The following is a 20,582-nucleotide window of genomic DNA, read 5'->3' as shown; positions in this document are numbered from 1 at the left end:
GAACCCAGTTAACAGTATGATAACGAAGGAGCCTCTGAAAAGATGGCTCACAACAAAAATAACCCGATTTTTGCAACAATAACTATATACAAGTATTGCAGACAATCTGCACTTGGGATGGGCGCCCAGCATCCACTACGGACTACGAGAAATAGAATTATCGGTAAGTAAATTCTTATTTTCTCTGACGTCCTAGTGGATGCTGGGACTTCCGTAAGGACCATGGGGATTATACCAAAGCTCCCAAACGGGCGGGAGAGTGCGGATGACTCTGCAGCACCGAATGAGAGAACTCCAGGTCCTCCTCAGCCAGGGTATCGAATTTGTAAAATTTTGCAAACGTGTTTGCCCCTGACCAAGTAGCTGCTCGGCAAAGTTGTAAAGCCGAGACCCCTCGGGCAGCCGCCCAAGATGAGCCCACTTTCCTTGTGGAATGGGCTTTAACAGATTTTGGCTGTGGCAGTCCTGCCACAGAATGTGCAAGCTGAATTGTACTACAAATCCAAAGAGCAATCGTCTGCTTAGAAGCAGGAGCACCCAGCTTGTTGGGTGCATACAGGATAAACAGCGAGTCAGATTTTCTGACTCCAGCCGTCCTGGAAACATATATTTCCAGGGCCATGACTACGTCCAGTAACTTGGAGTCCTCCAAGTCCCTAGTAGCCGCAGGTACCACAATAGGTTGGTTCATGTGAAACGCTGAAACCACCTTAGGGAGAAATTGAGGACGAGTCCTCAATTCTGCCCTGTCTGAATGAAAAATTAGGTAAGGGCTTTTATATGATAAAGCCGCCAATTCTGAGACACGCCTGGCTGAAGCCAGGGCTAACAGCATTACCACTTTCCATGTGAGATATTTCAAGTCCACAGTGGTGAGTGGTTCAAACCAATGTGATTTTAAGAACCCTAAAACTACATTGAGATCCCAAGGTGCCACTGGTGGCACAAAAGGAGGCTGTATATGCAGTACCCCCTTGACAAACGTCTGAACTTCAGGCACTGAAGCCAGTTCTTTCTGGAAGAAGATCGACAGGGCCGAAATTTGAACCTTAATGGATCCTAATTTTAGGCCCATAGACAGTCCTGCTTGCAGGAAATGTAAGAAACGACCCAGTTGAAATTACTCTGTGGGGGCCTTCTTGGCCTCACACCACGCAACATATTTTCGCCAAATGCGGTGATAATGTTTCGCGGTTACATCCTTCCTGGCTTTGATCAGGGAAGGGATGACTTCATCTGGAATGCCTTTTTCCATCAGGATCCGGCGTTCAACCGCCATGCCGTTAAACGCAGCCGCGGTAAGTCTTGGAACAGACAAGGTCCCTGCTGGAGCAGGTCCTTTCTTAGAGGTAGAGGCCACGGATCCTCCGTGAGCATCTCTTGCAGTTCCGGGTACCAAGTTCTTCTTGGCCAATCCGGAGCCACGAGTATAGTTCTTACTCCTCTCTTTCTTATGATTCTCAGTACTTTTGGTATGAGAGGCAGAGGAGGGAACACATACACCGACTGGTACACCCACGGTGTTACCAGAGCGTCCACCGCTATTGCCTGAGGGTCCCTTGACCTTGCGCAATATCTGTCCAGTTTCTTGTTAAGACGGGACGCCATCATGTCCACCTTTGGTTTTTCCCAACGGTTTACAATCAGTTGGAAGACTTCTGGGTGAAGTCCCCACTCCCCCGGGTGGAGGTCGTGTCTCCACTCCCGGAATGAACACTGCTGACAGTGCTATCACATGATTTTCCGCCCAGCGGAGAATCCTTGCAGCTTCTGCCATTGCCCTCCTGCTTCTTGTGCCGCCCTGTCTGTTTACGTGGGCGACAGCCGTGATGTTGTCCGACTGGATCAATACCGGTTGACCCTGAAGCAGAGGCTTTGCTTGACTTAGGGCATTGTAAATGGCCCTTAGTTCCAGGATATTTATGTGAAGTGATGTCTCCAGGCTTGACCATAAGCCCTGGATATTCCTTCCCTGTGTGACTGCTCCCCAGCCTCGCAGGCTGGCATCCGTGGTCACCAGGACCCAGTCCTGAATGCCGAATCTGCGGCCCTCTAGAAGATGAGCACTCTGCAACCACCACAGGAGGGACACCCTTGTCCTTGGTGACAGGGTTATCCGCTGATGCATCTGAAGATGCGACCCGGACCATTTGTCCAGTAGGTTCCACTGGAAAGTTCTTGTGTGGAATCTGCCGAATGGGATTCCTTCGTAGGAAGCCACCATTTTTAGCCAGAACCCTTGTGCATTGATGCACTGAGACTTGGTTCGGTTTTAGGAGGTTCCTGACTAGCTCGGATAACTCCCTGGCTTTCTCCTCCGGGAGAAACACCTTCTTTCTGGACTGTGTCCAGGATCATCCCTAGGAACAGAAGACAAGTCGTCGGAACCAGCTGCGATTTTGGAATATTGAGAATCCACTCGTGCTGCCGCAACACTACCTGAGATAGTGCTACACCGACCTCCAACTGTTCCCTGGATCTTACCCTTATCAGGGAATCGTCCAAGTAAAGGATAACTAAAATTCCCTTCCTTCAAAGGAATATCATCATTTCGGTCATTACTTCAGTAAAGACCCGGGGTGCCGTGGACCATCCCTACGGCAGCGTCTGAACTGATAGTGACAGTTCTGTACCATAACCTGAGATACCCTTGGTGAGAAGGGTAAATTTTGACATGAAGGTAAGCATCCTTGATGTCCCGAGACATCATGTAATCCCCTTCTTCCAGGTTCGCAATCACTGTTCTGAGTGACTCAATCTTGAATTTGAACCTCTGTATGTAAGTGTTCAAAGATTTTAGAATCGGTCTCACCGAGCCGTCTGGCTTCGGTACCACAATAGTGTGGAATAATACCCCGTTCCCTGTTGCAGGAGGGGTACCTTGATTTTCACCTGCTGGGAATACAGCTTGTGAATGGCTTCCAAAACTGCCTCCCTGTCAGCGGGAGACGTCGGTAAAACAGACTTTTGGAAACGGCGAGGGGAATACGTCTCGAATTCCAATTTGTACCCCTGAAATATTACCTGAAGGATCCAGGGGTCTACTTGCGAGTGAGCCCACTGCGCACTGAAATTCATTGAGAACGGGCCCCCACCGTGCCTGAGCTTGTAAAGCCCTAGCGTTTGAGAGCTTGGCAGAGGCGGGAAAGGGTTTCTCTTCCTGGGAACTGGCTGATCTCCGCAGCCTTTTTCCTCTCCCTCTGTCACGAGCAGAAAAGAGGAACCCTTTTGTCCGCTTGCCAACAAGGACTGCGCCTGATAATACGGCGTCTTATTTTGAGAGGCGACCTGGGGTACAAACGTGGATATCCCAGCTGTTGCCGTGGCCACCCGGTCTGAAAGACCGACCCCAAATGTCCCCTTTTTTAAGGCAATACTTCCAAATGCCGTTTGGAATCCGCATCACCTGACCACTTTACTGGTAGAATTGGACAACACACTTATACTTGATGCCAGTCGGCAAATATTCCGCTGTGCATCATGCATATATAGAAATGCATCTTTTAATTGCTCTATAGGCAATAATATACTGTCCTTATCTAGGATATCAATATTTCCAGTCAGGGAATCCGACCACGCCAACCCAGCACTGCACATCCAGGCTGAGGCGATTGCTGGTCGCAGTATAACACCAGTATGTGTGTAAATACATTTTAGGATACTCTCCTGCTTTCTATCAGCAGGATCCTTAAGGGCGGCCATCTCAGGAGAGGGTAGAGCCCTTGTTCTTGCAAGCGTGTGAGCGCCTTATCCCCCCTAGGGGGTGTTTCCCAACGCACCCTAACCTCTGGCGGGAAAAGGTATACTGCCAATAACTTTTTAGAAATTATCAATTGTTATCGGGGGGAAACCCACGCATCATCACACACCTCATTTTATTTCTCAGATTCAGGAAAACTACAAGTAGTTTTTCCTCACCAACATAATACCCCTTTTTGGTGGTACTCATATTATCCGAAATGTGTAACCATTTCCCTTTGCCTCAATCATGTAACGTGTAGCCCTATTGGAAAACACGGTTGTCTCTTCACCGTCGACACAGGAGTCAGTATCCGTGTCGGCGTCTGTATCTGCCATCTGAGGTAACGGGCGCTTTAGAGCCCCTGACGGCCTATGAGACATCTGGACATACACAAGCTGAGTAGCCGGCTGTCTCATGTCAACAACTGTCTTTTATACAGAGCTGACACTGTCACGTAATTTTCAACAGTACATCCACTCAGGTGTCGACCCCCTAGGGGGTGACATCACTATTACAGACACTCTGCTCCGTCTCCACATCATTTTCCTCCTCATACATGTCGACACAAACGTACCGACACACAGCACACACACAGGGAATGCTCTGATAGAGGACAGGACCCCACTAGCCCTTTGGGGAGACAGAGGGAGAGTTTGCCAGCACACACCAGAGCGCTATATATATACAGGGATAACCTTATATAAGTGTTTTTCCCCTTATAGCTGCTGTATTGTTTTATACTGCGCCTATTTGTGCCCCCCTCTCTTTTTTTTAACCCTTTCTGTAGTGTAGTGACTGCAGGGGAGAGACTGGGAGCTTCCCTCCAACGGAGCTGTGAGGGAAAATGGCGCCAGTGTGCTGAGGAGATAGGCTCCGCCCCTTTATCGGCGGCCTTATCTCCCGTTTTTCTGTACATTTTTGGCATGGGTAAATGCATCCATATAGCCCAGGAGCTATATGTGATGCATCTTTTGCCATCTAAGGTGTTTTCATTGCGTCTCAGGGCGCCCCCACCCAGCGCCCTGCACCCTCAGTGACCGGAGTGTGAAGTGTGCTGAGAGCAATGGCGCACAGCTGCGGTGCTGTGCGCTACCTTATTGAAGACAGGACGTCTTCTGCCGCCGATTTTTCCGGATCTCTTCAGGCTTCTGGCTCTGTAAGGGGGCCGGCGGCGCGGCTCTGGGACCCATCCAGGCTGTACCTGTGATCGTCCCTCTGGAGCTAATGTCCAGTAGCCTAAGAAGCCCAATCCACTCTGCACGCAGGTGAGTTCGCTTCTTCTCCCCTTAGTCCCTCGATGCAGTGAGCCTGTTGCCAGCAGGACTCACTGAAAATAAAAAACCTAAAACTAACTTTTCACTAAGCAGCTCAGGAGAGCCACCTAGTTTGCACCCTTCTCGTTCGGGCACAGAAATCTAACTGAGGCTTGGAGGAGGGTCATAGGGGGAAGAGCCAGTGCACACCAGCTAGTCCTAAAGCTTTCTTTAGATGTGCCCAGTCTCCTGCGGAGCCGCTATTCCCCATGGTCCTTACGGAAGTCCCAGCATCCACTAGGACGTCAGAGAAACTTAGATGTACACGCAGCAAAATAAAGCAAAACTCCACTGTGACTATTGTATAACATGAGATAAAAACAACATTTCATACAAGAATAATGTTTGACTCTACAGTACAAAACCTGCTTACAGCATTAAGGAATCTATGTACTAAGCCTTATTGAGAGATAAAGTGGATTGAGATAAAGTACCAGCCAATCAGCTCCTAACTGCCATGTTACAGGCTGTATTTGAAAAAATGACAGTTAGGAGCTGGTTGGTTGGCACTTTATCTCTCTCCAATGCTTAGTACATAGACCAGACTGTTACCAGAGTGTCTATGCGCACTTGCAGCCACAGATTCCCAATGAGTCACATGTGCTTTGTAGTGTGGCCCTTTGTGACCATTACTACTTCTTACCAGACAGCTGTTCTATACTGTGCTTCTAGTCATGTTTACATCCCTATAGGTAAATTGTATAGCAGTACTAAGCTAAGCAATCAGTTGCCAGGTAACACACAAGATCTACAGTGTATTAATGTGCTACTTACCTCCTAGATTCATCCCAGCCTGGAGACACTTCTGTAATCTGCATGCAGGACAATTCTTCCTTCGAATCTTGTCAATAATGCAGTCGTTCCTTCCCGCACACAGATAGCTGTGCTGCCCTGAAAATACACAGGGACGATTTATTTCCTATCATAATGCTTTCATATTTGGAGTACATACACTGCATTGTACACTATTACTTCATGAGCAATAACATTAAACAGATGAGACAGTCAACACTGATGGAAAATGGGGAATGTGGTCACAGTGAAACAAAAACTTTGACGGATAACAGAAAAATAAAGACACTGATGGATGCATTGCTGGTTGCTGGGAAATACAGATGCATGAGACGATATCTGGATGATAGGTCGACACCAAATGGTCGATATGACAATGGTCGACATGAGTTTTTTTTAAATTCTGTTCATTTTTCCAATATTTTCATACTTTGCCACCTACATGGACTACAATTGGGAATAGTAACCTTGCCCAAAGTATAGCGAGCCATGCCAGGGCACACTAATTGGTGTTCCACGTACTGCAAGGTAAAATGACAAAAAAAACAAAAAAACAATGACAAGGTTTCAGGTGCACAATTCAAACACTACCAATTGATTAATAATATCATTGCAAATAAATTGAGCATTTTGAGTGAGGTTCTTCGCATAGTTATGGCCCTAAATAACAGCTTGCCCACCAATGTCCAGGTGACCTCATTAATTGGGCAAGTCTCTTAACATTTTGGGGGTGAGACACCCCAAACCCAAGCGACCCCATGGCACCACTCTAGTAAAAAAAAATATAGTGAAAAAAGTGAAGACAGGTTAATGAGAGAGGCTGCTGAAAAACAGCAGTGGTAAAATAGTGAGAGGTGATGAGGTCACCTGGACGTTGGTGGGCACGCCGTTATTTATGACCATAACTATATGAAGAACCTCACTCAAAATTCTAAATTTTACTGCAATGATTATTATTAATCAATTGGTAGTGTTTGAATTGTGCACCTGCAATACTGCTGTACTGTATGCAGTACTGAAAGGTCTCCGCAGGGTCGCACTTCTCATTACCGGTGTGCCCTCCAGGATTCCTCCCTGCAAGCTCATGTCGACCCTTTGACCATGTTTTTTTTTTTTTTTTTTTACAAACAACCATATTTTTACAAACAACCATAAAAGTGTCTAAATTGCAAACATGCAGGGAAGCAAATTCACAAAAGAGGATTAAAAACTACTAAGTTTACCAGTTTAAAAAAATAGCGCAAATAAATCGTTATAAGACCTGTCTATGGGCCTGATTCAGACATTGACAGAAATTCAATGCCATTTGCAAGCAGCATTGAATTTCCGTCTGATTTGAAGGAAGGACATACAGGAGACTTCTCAATAGAAGAGACGCCTCCTGCATGTAACTGCGATCCCAGCAAAGTCCCACGCAGGCGGCCAACTGAGTAAGCATGAGCTTGTGCAGCTGGCCAACGGAAGCGGGGACTGCGAGGCCAGGAAGTCTGCGTGGTGACACGCAGACCCTTGGCTCTCCCCTCCCAGAAAACAGGAACGCAGTCCTCCCCCACACCACCCCTTTCCCGCCCCACTCCTTCAAAGTCGATGTCTGTCAATCAGGCAGTGGCAGAGGGGACTGTTCGGCGCATGCGCAGAACGGACCATACGCAGTCACAGATTCCTGATAATCAAGATTCTGCATGATTCTTTAAAAAATGTCTGAAATCGACCGGCATCCTGCACCTCCGGCAAACTGGGACCCTATTACATATGTCCCCATATATTTGCCTGTATATTTGTAAAAGACTCCTCTTGAGTTGCTGCCAGCAGCCACTAGTTAAGCTGTACAGTACATTAATAGCTAGCTGTGCAGCGAGAAATGCAAGTAGTGTACATAGGGGGACATTTACTAAGCAGTGATAAGAGCGGAGAAGCGAGCCAGTGGAGAAGTAGCCCATGGCAACCAATCAGCACTGAAGTAACATCTATAATTTGCATACTATAAAATGATACAGAGCTGTTGATTGGTTGATGGGGCAATTTCTCCATGGGCTCACTTCTCCCCTCAGTGGTCATTTTGGGTAATTTAAAGTAATCAAGTGGTCTTCCTTTTTTGGATTACATACAATTTACAATAACAATTTAAGATAAAGCACTTAATTTTGGAAATAAGTGGTCCATATAAAATTACATATAGTAACAGAATCATTATTTTAGCAAAGGTCAACTTAACATTAAAGACTAAATGGGGAAACCCCAGTCTGCGGAATAAAGCTGGTTTTTAGAATTATAATTAGCATATCCTGTTGATTTAGAAAGAAAAATTTTAAATATAACAACTTGCAAACTATTAGGAGAACATGCTCATAAATTACATAAATATGGCAGTGTAGATTAGAAAGACTTGTCCTGGTTTGTTCTGTCTGTGTATTGCATTAAAAGGAGATAGAATATCACCCAATTTACAGCATTAGTACAAACTATTTTGCCTTCTCCCCATAAATGTTCAATAAAACACTTGTGTGAGTCATTCTACACATATACCCTGATGGCACTGAATGCAGAGATGCAAAATACTGTAGTTCTTATTGTGCAAGGAAATGAGCAAATCCTGTATTTTTCTTGCTGAAACAAGTTGCGGTACACCGACGAGCCTTGTTCTGTATCTCCACTATTATAGTCCAGGTTTTAAGGCTATTCGTTCATGAGTCCAGATCAAAACGACTGAGCTATTAAGTCTCCTGTGCACAAGAATGGATATTCTGGACTGCATGTAAAAATTATAAATAATCAATGAGATATTTAAACTACTGTAGATTCAAAGGGTGGAAAGAGGGCTTTCAAAGTTAACATTGGACTTTACATACATACTTTACATACATACTGTTTCATTTGTTACTCTTGAGTTTAAATAAATATAAGGGCATTATTTCTCCATTATTGCGAAGGCCTTGTACTCTGCTACTTCTGGATGCCACCCGGCTAGGGGAGAACACAGTGTACCTTTCCTATCTGTGTGTGGTTTATTTGTTTCAGTCCACAATACCACAATAACTATGTTTCTACTCTGGAGTATACTTGGAGGAGAAATATCTGCCCAGTCATCACCCATTTTAGATAATTACATATTAATCTTGTATATCCAGTATTTTTATGCTCACCCAGATGCAACACATGCACAGTGCTAGTTGATCCACCCTGATATCTTCATCATCCAGCCTTGCAAATTCACCAGAACTACCATTTTTGTCTGATAGCCATTATTGGGCTATCCTATTATAGCTTGTTTTTTCCGTGTGAAAACGTTGCAGACCTACTGTATGTGTTTCCGTGGCTGCGATCATGGAAAAAAATGCTTACTGAGGCAGTCGCAACCAAATCTCTGATAAGTGCCGACACCGGGGATAATGGGATAGTCCTGGGCCAGACAATTAGCAATAGTATATTACCATGGCTAATTTGATACCACCCCATATCTTCACATGTATACTGTATTTATAAAAGCATCCTAGTTAAGCTGTAACAAGTAGTATTTTTTAAGAAAAACAAAGTTTAGAAATAATGAAGGACGCAATCCCACATACCGAAACGCGTTGTTGGGACACATTTTACCAGTGCTTACTGTAAATGACCCCAAAGACAAATTGTAAGCATGGTTCTATGGGCAATAATAACGTACAGAAGATAACGTGGTATAATACAAAATAATCACTTGCTTTACTAGCAAATGCTTTGTAGACAATCTTTCAGCAAGGATGCACCATTTTATACAGCAAGAATATCAGTGCAAAACATACAGTATATTATGTCATATGATGAGAGCACTTTAAAAATTATTTTTTTCTAGTTTACCGTGTAATAAACATAGAAAATAAGTCTGTGCCAGAAAGCACAATGGTAGCAGTAATTTGTCTCTTCGGTTAATAAATGTGGAATCTAGACCCTGAAACACAAAATCGATCAAAAACCGACAAAAAAAAATATTGATCAAAATCGACTTTTAGTAAATATGCCCCTGCATATTATTAAGTATATTCATTTTAATTCAGACATTAGGGACCTGATTTATAGTCGCAAGCACTGCCAATGTTCACATAGTTGATCGATTATTTGCTACTGTGCAGGCTCGAAGAATTCAGAAAATCAGAACAGCGCACGCGTTACCCAGAGGGCATGCACAAACGCGTGATTACGTATGAATCAGGTGGAAACAGGAATGGAGCAGGCTTTACCTGGGCGGAGGCCTGAAGTGAATGCAAAGTCGGTCTGGTGGGAGTGGCATGTGAGTGTCTTGGGTGTGTCAGAGAAAGCAGTTGCATTCCCAGACACATCAGAGTTCAAATAGAGAAACTGCACCTGCTATAGGGATGGTCCAAGTGTCGCTGAAGCCCTGATGGTGGATTGTCTAGAATCACTGGTGGTGTCTGTGCACAGGCGCTGAAAGTGGGGCGTCTCATGGCTTGCACAGTTAGACACATGCTAGTATACAAGGGGCAGGCTGACACCAGTCACTCCGGCAATAGATGTTACAGCGGATGCAGCAGCGCCCACCTCTGAATCAGACCCTAGGACCACTAAATCCCAAAACTGACATATTAACATATGAACAATTGAGGTCAAATACTGTATTTGCTTTATCCTAACCTTCAGTTGCAGCTATGATACAATGTAATGTACACTCCATACCACATACTGTAGCTGGAAGCACTAGCGCAGCTGTAGAACAGTGTCCTAGTGGAATCTCAAATGGGCCAAAAAGCTAAGAGTACATCCTATCAAAATGCTGTGATATCTCTGGTTCTGCCCTTCTGTATCATTTTAACAGTCCATAAAGTGTATTTCTTTGGTATAAGTCTGCAAACATGGCATTCACTCTCCGCCTACTCCTAGAAGCATCTTCCTGCTAATACAGCAATCATCAGAAGTGGCATGTGTTTATATGGGATATTGCATGTATACTAATTAGTTCATTAACGCACATATTTTGATAAACATTCAATTGTTACTTGTTAATTTACTTATTTCAAACTATCAAAACAAATGGATAAAATAAAAAAGCATTTTGGATTTGTTCTACATAGGTTTAGGTAATCAAGGCTGGATCTTTGTGTGTTTGTGTTAACATAGTTTGAACATGTTTAAACTGGAATGAAGAAGTTTATTATCCAGTGTTACAATCTTTCCTAATAAGTGACCAATAAAGAGAAAAAAATAATATCATCAAGCTCTAAGAAGTGGTGAGCAAATGGCCCATACAATAGGCTTGGCACAATGACTGATATGGGAGCTGCCCAAATCTGTTTCATGTTTTTTTGGGAGCGGAGAAACGATAAAACACTGTTATATAACAGACATGTGATGTAGCCTAAAAGAAAGACTGAAAGCGCTGCCTGCTGTTGCTGGGCAATTTCTAGACACTCCGAGAAAATCTGGAACAGTAAAACTTTAACAAAGAAGATTTCTAAACAGTTCAATCATTTCTCTTCATTATTTATAATATAAGGTCCATTAATAAATGTCATAGTTCTAAGAGCGCAGTGAATAAAGAGAGGAAGTGCTATTTCCACTGACCGCTTAGTATTCCCAGTTCTGCTTTCTTACTTTGCAGTTCTACACTTTAGTGTGCTGCTATCATAAACAACATGTTCTATTACACGAGATGTTAGTACTAACAGGACTTTTATGACTAAATAATAAAAAGTGGACAATGACAAGGTATCAGTTGCTGACAAATGTGTTTAACACGCTATGCCCAGCAATGGCAAAGCCAGACAAACTATAGCTGGTTACTTTTATTTAAATACATTTTTACATTGTATGCCTGGTTCCTACAAGGCAACTGTCTGCTTCTGAAGCATCGATGCCAACTGTCAGATATTCTATCACGAGTCACAGAAATAGGACATCCTTGTATTAAACTGTGTGACTTGTTTCTATTGTGTTCCGTCTGTAAATATATGTACTGTCACTTATTTCAATTCTTCTATTTTGATTTGATAGCAGGAGATACCAAAGAACCTGTTGCCTTTGATTAACATCATTGTGTTCCCAACTAACGCTCTAATCTTGTAAATTGCTATGATTTTATAAATATAAGGCTGAGACAGAGGAGAGGAAGGTTAATGAGGAAGCACAGAACACAAACAGCTTGTTGGAAAACCGCGTGTGACAAACAGCCATGGACTATCTGACACAAACCGGAAGGTATTATCCAATAAATGCATCTTTTTTTCAATTATAGTTTGTTGGTGGATTTATGAATAAAACTAGCAGTGAAAGTGCTCTTATTTCATTCTCTCTGTTCAATGGTATGATAGGGGATCCATGTATCTTGTTATCTGCACCAGCATCTGATAAGATTTTACATTTAAGAGAAAAGCTTCTGTATTGTTGTGTGGTAACAATAATAATGGACCTTTGAGGAATGGCTATGTCGCATTCTATCATTGGACTTCATCATTACATTAACACCTGTGATCGCAGCATTGCAGCCACTACAGCAAAAGTCACTAAAGCACCAGTGATCTTCAAGGTTTCTCCTTCCCGCAGGCCCATTTGTACAGTATACAGCACACTACTTTACACATATGGCACCTGCTGACTGACCTCTACACATGGCTGAGCGGAGGATTCCCAACTTGATGAACGTCAGATGCTCTTGCATCATATCAGCCACTAAGTTATCACTGCTACTGAATAATCTAACCACAAAGAAATTATCCAGTGTTGATTGCATTGTGGTTGACTCTGCAAAAGTTATAGTCATTTAGCATGCCCTTGAAGTGGGAGAGCTATGACTTTGCTTTTGAAAATACTGTAACTATACTATGCAGAACCTTTCCCCTTTGCAGCTCAATCCTGAACAGTCTTTGCACCATTCCTGTTCTGTTCATACATCCAGTGTACCATTTCTGTACCGCTCAGATGTTCCGTGCACCATTTCTCCACCGCTCAGACGTTCCATGTATCATTTCTCCACCGCTCAGATGTTCCGTGCACCATTTCTCCACCGCTCAGACGTTCCGTGCACCATTTCTCCGCCGCTGAGACGTTCCGTGCACCATTTCTCCACCGCTCAGACGTTCCGTGCACCATTTCTCCACCGCTCAGACGTTCCGTGCACCATTTCTCCACCGCTCAGACGTTCCGTGCAACATTTCTCTACCGCTCAGACGTTCCGTGCACCATTTCTCCACCGCTGAGACATTCCGTGCACCATTTCTCCACCGCTCAGATGTTCCATGCAACATTTCTCCACTGCTCAGACGTTTCGTGCAACATTTCTCCACCGCTCAGACGTTCCGTGCAACATTTCTCCAACGCTCAGATGTTCCGTGCAACATTTCTCCAACGCTCAGAGGTTCCGTGCAACATTTCTCCAACGCTCAGAGGTTCCGTGCAACATTTCTCCACCGCTCAGACATTCCGTGTATCATTTCTACACCACTCGGACGTTCCATGCACCATTTCTCCACTGCTCAGACATTCCGTGCACCATTTCTCCACCGCTCAGACATTCCGTTCGACATTTTTTGCCTCATGTATTCATTGGTGGAAGTGGTACCTTGATGTTAATAATTGATAACCATATATTGTAACTAAAGCGATTGCTGTGTGCATAGTGTTCACTTTAAATGTTAAACACAAAAACGGATACTTCTCTTTTTGTAACTGGTAAACAGACAGTTTAAACTGACTCACTTCACCGAGGCTTCTTTTTTTTTCAACTTGACAAATGAGAGAACCACATCCTTTCCCTTTTTTAATACATAAGTAACGAGACAAAACTTGAAGATAAGAATCCTCTATGTAGCAGAAAAAGTTCTGATATTTCTATCATCAATGTAGCTTTCAATCTTTTTATTTTTGTCAAGTTTAAAGTGATTCAGACACGATAATTTCATTTCAAATTCAGTAGATCAAAAACTACTAAAAACACTGTCATATTGTAGGGATGCACTAATAGTACATACATTATCAGCTGTACCACATAGTGCAGTTACTAAAACACTTACATATATACAGTATACATCATTAGCATAAAGTCTAAATGTTGAATTGCTGTTGCATAAGCAGGGGGGTTTCTGAGTACCTATAAACCCCCAGACTGAGCACAGTCTGAGCCCTGCCCCCTTTCAGCTTATGCTGTGATTTGCTGGTGTCATTTTGGCTCTGCCGCCTCCCATACACATGCAAATTGCTGCATTGCGCAGTGAAGGGTGGTGCTTAATAATGCAGTTAAGCTAGATACTGTATACATGTGCATTTGTCTAAATACTTTGCTATGTCGTTTTTTTCCTGAGACACAGGCACATATGTAACATGTACGTATAATTTTACTAAAATTCCAAGCTCACATTTATCACAGTTTAAAATGAACAGTGTGAAATCTGTATTTCAGAGGCTCCAGATAGCCGCTGGTACCACAATCTCAGTCACTGCAACTTGCTCGTCTTGCATCCACTGAAGCTGGGGGCATTATGTGTTTAAAAAAAAAGTTTATGCATCAATTCATGCTCTGCCCCTTTGGTAGCTCCACCCACATCACCGCCACAGTTTCTAAACCTATTTTCCGACAAAAATTGCACTGTGTATATAATATATTACATAATTTATCTCTTATCCTAGAAGAGTGAATTATGTGGTTCAGGTAAGTCTATTTTAATCAATTATTGGGATGGGGTCACACACATCTTCTTCTGCAGTACCTTTTCCACAGGTACTGCAGAAGAAGGTGCCTTTTTGTGTGTGTGTGTGTGTGTGTGTGTGTGTGTGTGTGTATAAATATATATTATTTTAGAGATGCGCAGGTTCGTATTTACTCTGTTCTTAACACCAAATTAGCGCAAGTTCGGCTTTATCTGTATTTCTCTTATTGGCTATCCAAAAACAGGTGATAGCCGGGGAGCCAACAAGGTAGAATATATATACACATACACAAATAGATACCCTGCACTCGTTACATATATGGGTGCAGCATGACGCATGCCATCCAAAGATAGTATAGCAATAAAGAGGATTCAATAGGCTGCACTCACGTACTCATTAACAATCAAGAACAGAGATCACCCCATTCTTAGCTAGGAATGGAATGATCTCTCTCTCTATATATATATATATATATATATATATATATATATATATATATATATATATATTGAGTATCCCTTATCCAAAATGCTTGGGACCAGAAGCATTTTGGATGTCGGATTTTTCCGTATTTTGCATACCATAATGAGATATCATGGTGATGGAACCCAAGTCTAAGCACAGAATGCACAGCCTGAAGATAATTTTAGCCAATATTTTTTATAACTTTGCGCAATAAACAAAGTGTGTGTACATTCACACAATTCATTTATTTTTCATATACACCTTAAACACACAGCCTGAAGATCATTTAATACAATATTTTTAATAACTTTGTGTATTAAACAAGGTTTGTGTACATTGAGCCATCAGAAAACAAAGGTTTCTCTATCTCACGCTCACTCAAAAAAGTCTGTATTTCGGAATATTTGGATATGGGATACTCAACCTGTATACACACACCTAATCAATCAGTGAGTATATTTTAAGGGCAACATTTTATTTGCGATATATCGCTATAGCAGTAATATAGCAAGTTTAAATTTTTGCCATTCAAAATTAAAATATACCCTACTCACTGATTGACCCTGGTATCCTATCACTAATGTACGTAAATATTTTTTTCTTACTTTGTACCTTGCTCTACTGACTGCAATAATTTTTCTGGTAATGCCATAGCACAGTGGTTCTCAATCATGTTCCTCCTGGCAGGCCATTTTCATTATTTATACCCCTAACATTTGCACAGCAATATATTTGTTATAAATGTAATTGCTATTAGATAAAATGTTAAGGTGGCACTATATACTGTATAAAAGAAATAAATGTGCTATAAACAAGCTTTGATTTTTAGGATGAATTGTACTGTACATTTATATTTCTCACATACAGTATTAGAGTTTCAGAAAAATGTCACATTGACCATAAAACTATAGCGCACATACGCTTTCATTTACAGGGAGAAGTGTGGGGTTTTTTTTGTTTTTTTTTACCATAATTCTGGTAAAGGTGAAAAAGTTGAAATGAATGAAGGGATTGTAGCAGACAGAATGGTGAAATGCTAGTTTTACTCTTTCTACTGTACAATCCCACAAGTGATTTTATGGCTCCAGAAAGTATTGTGCACCCTGGTAAGCGTGCGGCGAATATGCACAAAAAGGAATACACTGTGCATCTGAATATCTGCACTTCTGTAAATAACCATTGTTGCTGGAGAAATATTCAAATGTGATTTTGCTAAATAAGAGTAATGAAGCAAACTGCCTTTAGTTCCATGACTAACATTTCCTAACATCAGTGGATCTGTCTGAGAGATAAATAGAAACACAATACAGATACTTCCAGACCTACAAGAATTGTAGCTCGGTGTGCTACTAACTACAAACACGTTATTTCTGTGTAAATTGTCTTCCCTAACATTATTTTACACTATGGCAAGAAAATGAGCAGACACGTCACCATGCACAGCTAGATGACATTTGATTGAGTAGTCTATGTGGGTGGAAAACTTGTTTTTCGTTGCTTTTTCCCCTCGCTCTCTTTCTGCTTAGCAGCAAATTGTGTTAAAAATATCAGGCACTTTCACGTCAGTAAATAACTCAATGTAGCCCTTTAATGTGCAGCATGCGGTACATATTTCAGATCAGAAAATCTAGATTCAAATAAGAGTACAAAAGAGGACCTAAAATTGCCTGTCAGTTGTCTAATTACAAAATGTTTCATTATGTTCTCATGACTACGCTCAGTTTATTTGCTGAGAGACATTTTCAGCGCTGGGTATTGTAAAGCTGTGGTCCTCAGAGAACGTTTTCAGTGGCTGCTAAGCTCTGATGGCAGGTAAGATATAGTATACAGTTGTAGAGCCTTCTGCAGGCATTTCCCATTATATTAGATGATTGATATGTATCCTGCACTGACCCCCATTTGATGAAGTGTAGTGTTTGTTTAAGCTTACCCATTGGGCACAAAGGTCGCAAACATTGTCACCGTATGGTCCCAAAATGTCTCAATCTACTCAATTACCTGTCTCCCACAGCACATCTTGTTCAGGATGTGCCCAGCACTTTTCATTGAGGGGCTGTTGGAATCTGCATTGTGACACCTTGCTTGCATAGCGTCATGTTGCATAGCATAAACAGGTCTGTATTGACCACCCAGTGGCAAGCATTCAGTCCAGCAGAGGATCCCATCGCTTTCTCTAATATAGTTATAACAAGCACAGGGTGCCATTTTTTATTTTATTTGTTAACACAGTGCAGCAGTTGTGAGCTGTGCGGAGCCAACAGTCGATCACTTGTGACTGAGCATCATCTTCGCTCAACTGTAAATGCTGCTTAATCATTTCCTGAATATGCAGACACAGTCATTTAAGCCCCAAAAGCTCAGTGCACATGTGCTATGTATTGCTCATTCATATGACAATGTGAAGCACGATCGTGTTAAGGTCCCATCTGGTTGCAGGAAAACGCATTGCACGAAACTTCAACATTACGCTTTGGGAAACGCACTTTACTTGGATGTGTTCCCATAGAGTCAATGTGCACTACATGAATTAATTTGTGGAACAATAAATGTTATAATAGCTTGACATCTATAGAGGGGTTGGGTATGAAATCCCGTCAGAGGGGACCCTGACGGTCAGAATGCAGACAGCGGCATCCTGACAGAATCTCAACGGATTCAGGAATTAACCCTACACATCCTACACCTAACCCTAACCCTCCCCCAGTTGGTATTGTGACCGTTGGGATCCTGACCGCATTCCCTTCTACAGGTGTGCACTAACAGTCAAAAATATGTTTTCTTCACGTACAAAAGGCGGGCACTCTGAAGCCTCTTAAACATGGGAATAAAATCTAATTGAAAAATATCTCATCATGATGTAGATATAAAATAAAACTAAAATAATTAGAACTAATATCATCTTAAAAACAATTTGTGTGCTAGAAGTGAGGTTTCTCCAAGATCACTATTAATCCAGGTGTGTTAGTATTCCTTCATTAGAACACTTTCTGTAATTCTTTACACAGAAGAAGTTTCTGTTCTTTTTTTTACATCTCCGTATACAAGGTACCACATCATATAGTGGAAGTAAATTAAATTCACAAAAGCAGTAATACTTCAAAAAACTGTCTGTAAACAGTCTACTGTCTTATACCTCAGGGACCTCAGATTCCGATAAGGAGCCGCTTTTCTTATTTTTCCATTTGAAAACTATCTGTGATGATACAAGCTATCAGGAGAGTTATAAAACACATTCGCCTAACAGAAATGTGCAGTCATTTGTGCTGATAAAAAACTGTTTATGTGATCTATTAGAAGGATAAAACTGATTTATTATTCTGTTAAATGCATGATTTACATATGCAAGGATGGATGCAATGTAACATCTCGGAGAGATATTTTAGCATTTATTATACTGTCGGTGGACTTGAGGTTCTAAATTGAATTAAATGAACAGTTACCTGGCTAAGGTGAAGCCGCCAAAACATGAGCCCAGTCTGATATCAAGTTCAGAAAGAGTCATGCAAATTCCCACAATCCATTTTCTAAAGCAGTGGTTGCCAAACTTTTTTGAATACGGTGCCCTAGAGTATCTGAATTTGTTTCACAGCACCCCTAGGCCAAAAAGTTTCTTAATGAGAAATTTACAAAAACTTATTAAATTAAGCAAATTGTGTTTATATGTCATCCTTAGGTTCAGCTGAGTGGTGATGGCCAAGATTTTATGATTGACAGCCACCAGCACTGGTTTTGCCTATTACATTTACCACCAGTAACTTGAATTGGTCTTGGACCACCAATCCAAGAAAACCCTGCAAGTGTCCTGAGGTAGCCCAGGGTACCACGGCACACAGTTCGAGAACCACTGTTCTAGAGAATATGGGGCCTAATTCAAACCTGATCGCTAGGCTGCGTTTTTATACAGCCTGCGATCAGGTCTGAACTGCGCTTGCACCGCAATGCGCAGGAGTGTCAGTCCGCAGCGACGGGATCAGCAGGCAGCGACGGGATGTGCGGAAAAAGCAATCGCAAGGTGACTGACAGGAAGAGGCCGTTTGTGGGTGGCAACTGACTGTTTTTAAGGAGTGTCCAGAGAAAGGCATTAGGGACCAGGCGTTTGAAGGGAGGGTTTCTGACATTAGCTCCGGCCCTGATCATCGCACTGGAAGAGTAAGTCCTGGGCTGTGCAGATTGCTTCTGTTTGTGCAGCTCCCCTGCACAGCAATTTCCTCCTCCCCTGTAGGCGGCGACTACCTGATTGCAGGGATGCAATAAACGCATCCTAGCGATCAGGTCTGAATTAGGCCCATGGTTAGGGAGCTATAGGTGGGAGGAAAGTGGGCAGCAGAGATAGTGAGAGACGTCCCACTATGAGGGCTAAGGGGCCATATCACGGTGGGTAGCGCTGGTTGATGAAGGACACGTGGCATAACTACAGGTGCATCATTTCTTTACTACTTTTTTTTTTAAGACTTTGACTTTGGAAACAAGAAACCTTCCAACATAGTTTTCTCCATCTCTGCAGATTTTGGCAATACATTTCCTGGCTAGGACGTTAATTATTCAGACATGATAACTAATTGAATGTCAAAATGATTAACAGTTACTTTCCAATGAAATGGAAAGAAAAGACAAATTAAAGACAGGGAAAACTGCAACCCTGTGTCATAAAGAAATGAAATGTGACTTAATTGCTTATTAAATGCAACAAAAAGGAACATACGAACATTATTAATACACGTATTTTGGGCGTCCACAGCCGGATAAAACAACAAAAAGCAGAGTGTCTACATATACATAGCTACAGATACATAGCATATACAGAGGAAAACACAAGTCAGGTTTGAGGACCGATCTCTTGTATGTTTACGCACTGCACCTGCTGCGGAGCAGAGCCTATGCCAGGCATGTCCAAACTGCGGCCCCCTTTAGCATTCTCTGACAGCAAAACGGTGTCAGGGCATGCTGGAATATGTAGTTTAACAACAGCTGGAGGGCCGCAGTTTGGACATGCCTGGCCTATGCAATGGTACAGCATGCTGAACAGTCCTCCACTTGCAAGTGAAGGGGCGTAACTGAGTGGTAACAGAGCTTGCACATACTGTACAGGCAAAGTTTAAGTGATGGCGTGTCAACGACATATTGACAGTTGTGAGCTATGCAAAGTTATGCGTACGCAAGATAAGTTTGTTCTCAGAGGAACTTCTTGTAGTAAGGAAAGTGCTGATGCACTGATGATTTTTATGAAACCAAGCGTATGACTAAGGATGGTGCAGTTACATACAGTACATGCGTAAAACTCTGCATACGTTTAATTATCAGTATTTCATATAAAAAGTACATCTACTGTCACACAACCGATCAGTGTATTAGTCTTAGAGAGACCTCAGCAGTAATCTGACTCAGTAATACCCCTTACACATCGCACAAATAACCCGGTATCGCCTGACCCGGTAATTCAACCCAGTATAAAAGAAGGATTATACCCGGGTTGAATACCGGGTCAGGTGCAGTGTGAATGGGAGCCGCGTCGATGCGACACTGTTCCCATTTACAACATAGGAAGAGGCGGCGCAGGAGATTAGCTCATCTCCCAGCGCCGCCTCCAACCCCGCCCTGCTGCGCCCCCCCCCCCCGCTGCTATGGCAACCGACCCGGTA

At 42.5% G+C, this 20,582-nt stretch overlaps 1 protein-coding gene across 2 annotated transcripts in view; it reads right to left on the bottom strand.

Moving 5' to 3' along the window:
- NR3C2 (nuclear receptor subfamily 3 group C member 2) overlaps positions 1-20,582 on the bottom strand; it is a 500,550-nt gene that overhangs the window by 130,481 nt on the left and 349,487 nt on the right. For both annotated transcript variants that reach the window (XM_063920576.1, XM_063920577.1), the window contains exon 4: positions 5,830-5,946. In XM_063920576.1, coding sequence (XP_063776646.1) covers positions 5,830-5,946 — 117 coding nt within the window. The remainder of the gene's footprint in view (positions 1-5,829; positions 5,947-20,582) is intronic.

The sequence above is a fragment of the Pseudophryne corroboree genome, chromosome 1 (assembly GCF_028390025.1).
Source record: "Pseudophryne corroboree isolate aPseCor3 chromosome 1, aPseCor3.hap2, whole genome shotgun sequence".
NCBI lineage: Eukaryota > Metazoa > Chordata > Amphibia > Anura > Myobatrachidae > Pseudophryne > Pseudophryne corroboree.
The sequence above is the reverse complement of the archived record's forward strand: the minus strand, read 5'-3'. Positions and strand labels throughout refer to the sequence as shown.